The 4,062-nt window shown below is 44.3% G+C and overlaps 1 protein-coding gene across 2 annotated transcripts in view; it reads right to left on the bottom strand.

The window, feature by feature from the left end:
• The window catches only part of col6a2 (collagen, type VI, alpha 2), a 16,286-nt gene extending 12,714 nt beyond the window's left edge, over positions 1 to 3,572 (bottom strand). For both annotated transcript variants that reach the window (XM_056292750.1, XM_056292751.1), the window contains exons 1-4: positions 3,377 to 3,572; positions 1,628 to 1,719; positions 1,341 to 1,441; positions 947 to 1,090 (exon numbers count right to left, since the gene is read on the bottom strand). In XM_056292750.1, coding sequence (XP_056148725.1) covers positions 947 to 1,090; positions 1,341 to 1,441; positions 1,628 to 1,703 — 321 coding nt within the window. In that variant the 5' untranslated portion in view covers positions 1,704 to 1,719; positions 3,377 to 3,572. The remainder of the gene's footprint in view (positions 1 to 946; positions 1,091 to 1,340; positions 1,442 to 1,627; positions 1,720 to 3,376) is intronic.
• Between the last annotated feature and the right edge of the window lie 490 nt (positions 3,573 to 4,062).

The following is a 4,062-nucleotide window of genomic DNA, read 5'->3' as shown; positions in this document are numbered from 1 at the left end:
GCCAGTAGGGGGCAGTCTTCCCTCTGGTCCTAATAAAAACAACAAATATCAAATCCCAATGCCCCAGTGCAGTGAGGGGGAAACTGTGCTGTAGGAGATGCCGTCCTTTGGATGAGATGTTAAACCGAGGTCCTGACTCACTGTGGTCATTAAAGATCCCATGGCACTTCTCGCAAAGTGTAAGGGGTTCCCCGGTGTCCTGGCAAAATTCCCAACCTGGCTCTCTCCATCTGGCCACCTAATCATCCCTCCCATATAATTGGTTCAATCATTCCCTCCCTCTCCACCCCAAGCTGATGTGTGGTGAGTGTTCTGGTGCAAAATGGCTGCCGTGCATCACCCAGGTGGGTGCTACTTATTGGTGGTGGTGGAAGTGAGTTACCCCCTTCAATGTGAAGCACTTTGGGTGTCTAGAAAAGCGCAATATAAATGTTTTTAGTATTATTATTATTATTATTATTATTATTATTTTTATATCATTACCCTTCAATATAACTGGTGTTACCAGTAACACTAGAGGGGGGTGTTGGCTCATTTTTACTTTTTATTGCAAATCCTGTGCCATGATGTTGCACAAAATCTCATAATTTGGGAGTATTTCTCTTTGCTTACATGAGACTAAAATTGACCCAAAGTTACATTCACACCAGCAAGCAACATCACATGACTGGACAGTGTAGCCAGGTGGTTTCCATGACTGGAAAACTAGTCCATAAATTTCCAGGATTTCCAAGTTTTCCAAAACACGTGGGAACCCTGGGTACCTGCTTTCACTGTTGTAGCAAAATAGCAGTATTGAAAGTGCTGTGTTACTACCAATAGGAAGTCCTCTAATACCAAATTCCATGGAGAAAGTTGCTTTCCCTGACAAGCCCGTTGGGATCCTCTTACTTATTTTCCAGGTAAAAGCAGCTACAAGTCAACAAATAATTTTTGGTTTACCCACTTGTATGAAGGCATCCTTGGGTCCGATACTGCTGAACACTTGTTGTCTCTGAGAGAAGTGTAGTCCACCGATGGCCCAGCGGATCTGGACAAGGCCTCTGTAGTCAGCATTTTCTAAACGCTCTGCAAAAGTCTCTGTGAAGGTCTACAACACAAACAATGATGCCATGCACAACCACACACACACACACACACACACACACACACACACACACAGTCAAAATCACAAGACATGACTCCAGAATGGCAGCCTTCTTAGCTGAGTGTCGAGTCAGGTTGCATTAAAACCTTCATTTCCTTAACAGAGAAATATTCATGTTTAAAAAGAATAAATTACAATCAGTCACTATGCTGTGTTAACTGTTAGATATTGAAAACAAATTGAAAGAAGCAACCTTGATGCTCTCCACCAGCGATCCAGGGGGTGACTCTTGGAGAGCAATGGTCTCAGATGTATCAATGGTGAAGTACACATCAATTGGACACTCATGCTTCTCTGAGGGGTACATGAATATCCACACATAAAACAACTCAAAACCTCTTTGCAAAACTGCAAAACACATACTCAGAATCGGCTGAATGAAATCTTGTATATGTGTTGCTAAATTAGCTGTACTTTCTTCAAAACAAAGCAATGTTAAGACATATGGAAACAAAAAGGGTCCAGACTGGGGCCACTCACTGTTGCATTCTGTGGTTTGGGCATGTGTCAAGGTTCCAAAAATGAAGCACAGTGCGATGACCTCTAACCCCAGCATCTTCCTCTTCTCCTGTCTGACAGAGAAGTATGCAACACACACCTGAGTCAAAGAACGGAACTAAAATGCCTTCCTTATTTTCTCTTTCTTTCCTTCTCTCTGTCTTGTCCTGCAATCTACATTCAACCTTTCTCAAAATCAGATTGTTGAAGAGAGACTCGTGGAAAATGGAAAAAAAAATCCACAAAGCAAAGGAAACAAATTAAATTGGCAGACAATGCAACACAAATGTCATTTCATGAGCAGACAGTAGGCTATAAAAAATAAGACAAAACAACAACAGTACAGTGATAATCTCAGTCTGGACAAGGAATCTTCACCTGTGCATGGATGCATTTAAACATTGTGTGGTGATTGGAAACATCATTTTCAAAGAGGCTGGACCAAAAAAAGTTTGCCATAGTGACGCCACTAATGAATTCAACATATACCTTCATGCTGACTCAGGTGCAGTGAAATTCCACTTGCATCTCTATCAAGATGCCTGGTATCAGTTTGAGTAAGCTGTCACAGCCATGAGCCATATTGCCCAGGAGAGCAATATGTCTGCCACACAGAACACGCCTTGTTCGAAAGCTATGAGATGAAGACGTTACCCTTTTCTTGGTGTGGTTAACTGGGTGATGCGATAAGATAGGAGGCAAAAGCTAGAACAGCCCAATGGCCTCAATATAGTTGTATGACATTATGGCACACGTGACAATTGGGAAAACAGCACATGGGCCTAAATGTCCTTCAGCGCTACACAACCCCGCCCCTAGCATACAAGACAATTTCTAGTACAGTATACAGATCCACATGAACAAGGTTTAGGCCAAAGACCTTTTTCATTGATGCTCCAAATCCAAGTCAAACAACGTGTAAGAGTTGCTGTGTTTGACAGAAACCTACAAACACGACTATCAACAAACGGCCACCTCCCCTGACCCAAAGAAATCAGAGAAAAGCTGCTTTGAGCATGACATGAGAAAAATGTAATAGGACTTGAAAATTGACAGGCCCTAACATGGCGTAGGTAGTGCAGAAAAAGGCACACCGGCAATCATTTGACGATAGCTTGGTTTGCACATTTCTACAGGATTTCATGTCTTCTGTCGAGGTAACATATAGTATACAGCACCTTCACGGGACGATAAATTAACAAATAAATCAATAAATCGATAGACAGTCCTGACAATTCATTGTGAATCAGAAAGAAAAATAGGAATATTACCTGTCCATCACCCACTCACAACATTCAAAAGTCCTAAATCAAGTGTGAGATTCGCTGGGTCGGACTGGTTATAAGCAGGCTCCGGCCTCCGAACCAACAGACCCTCCCCCACACGCTTCACTGTGGCTCCCTCTAGCGGAGAGCCGCCGTTAGAGAGTGGCGTTAACTGCGAAGCTGTTGCTGCATCAACTGCCCGGACTTGGTCAAACTGCCCCACGGCAGACTTCAGGCAGAGACGCTCAGAAGTTCACATCAATCAATCCACGGGTCATAAATAAATAAATAAATCGTGCACAAATATCCTGGAAAAAAAGCAGCACAAAATAAGCCTTACGCACACGTCAGTCCATCTCACTCAACACACAACAATAACACGTTGTGCATTTCATGCGAGCGGCGAGTTGGTTATGGGGAAAAGGGGACAACTAAAATGCTCCGTTCCATCAAACCACCTACTTACCCGAACTACTTGGGGAACTTTCAGAATTGCTTGCTGAGATCCTCGTGGATTACTTCCTCATGTTAGAAGAGGGGAAAGTAGAAAAAGTAAAAAGGGGGGGAAAAGGAGGATCGGGCCAAAAATAAAATAATAAAATGGGAATAAACTCCTGATGCGAGTGCGCTTTCCCCCAAAAGAGACGCCCGTCCGCCCTCCTCGCTCAGTCCAGCCGAGCGATGAGGCTGAGAGCCCTCCTCCTGTTCACACGGCCCAGTGTTCGTTCCTGTCCGCTTGGGGGCGCCGTGGGTCCACTGGAACGGGAATAAACGGGCGACACCTCATCCGTTGATCCTCGTCGCCGTGCGCCCGCGCAGCGGGTTTTTCCAAAGCACGGTGGGTATTATGCGCAAAGTCCCCAAACCTCACGACCAGGCCGTGATGACAACCGGATTGTGACAAGGTGCTATGACATTTATTGTTAGACGTGACCGTCGGCGACCCCGCCACCTGTGGAGCGACTTTTTCTTTTTTTATGTCGATGAACTTGATTTGATTTATGCTGCTGATCTCACACGTGGTGGTTCAATCGAAGAGGATAAAGAAAACACATTGTGCGAGATGTTTTTTTTCCTCAGTGATACCAACACCCCCCACACCCCCACACACAGTTGGACACTTTGATGAAAAACACCTAAAGTCATAACCAT

The sequence above is a fragment of the Lampris incognitus genome, chromosome 14, assembly GCF_029633865.1.
Source record: "Lampris incognitus isolate fLamInc1 chromosome 14, fLamInc1.hap2, whole genome shotgun sequence".
Lineage (NCBI taxonomy): Eukaryota > Metazoa > Chordata > Actinopteri > Lampriformes > Lampridae > Lampris > Lampris incognitus.
Note: the sequence above shows the minus strand (reverse complement) of the source record. Positions and strands in the feature narration are given on the sequence as shown.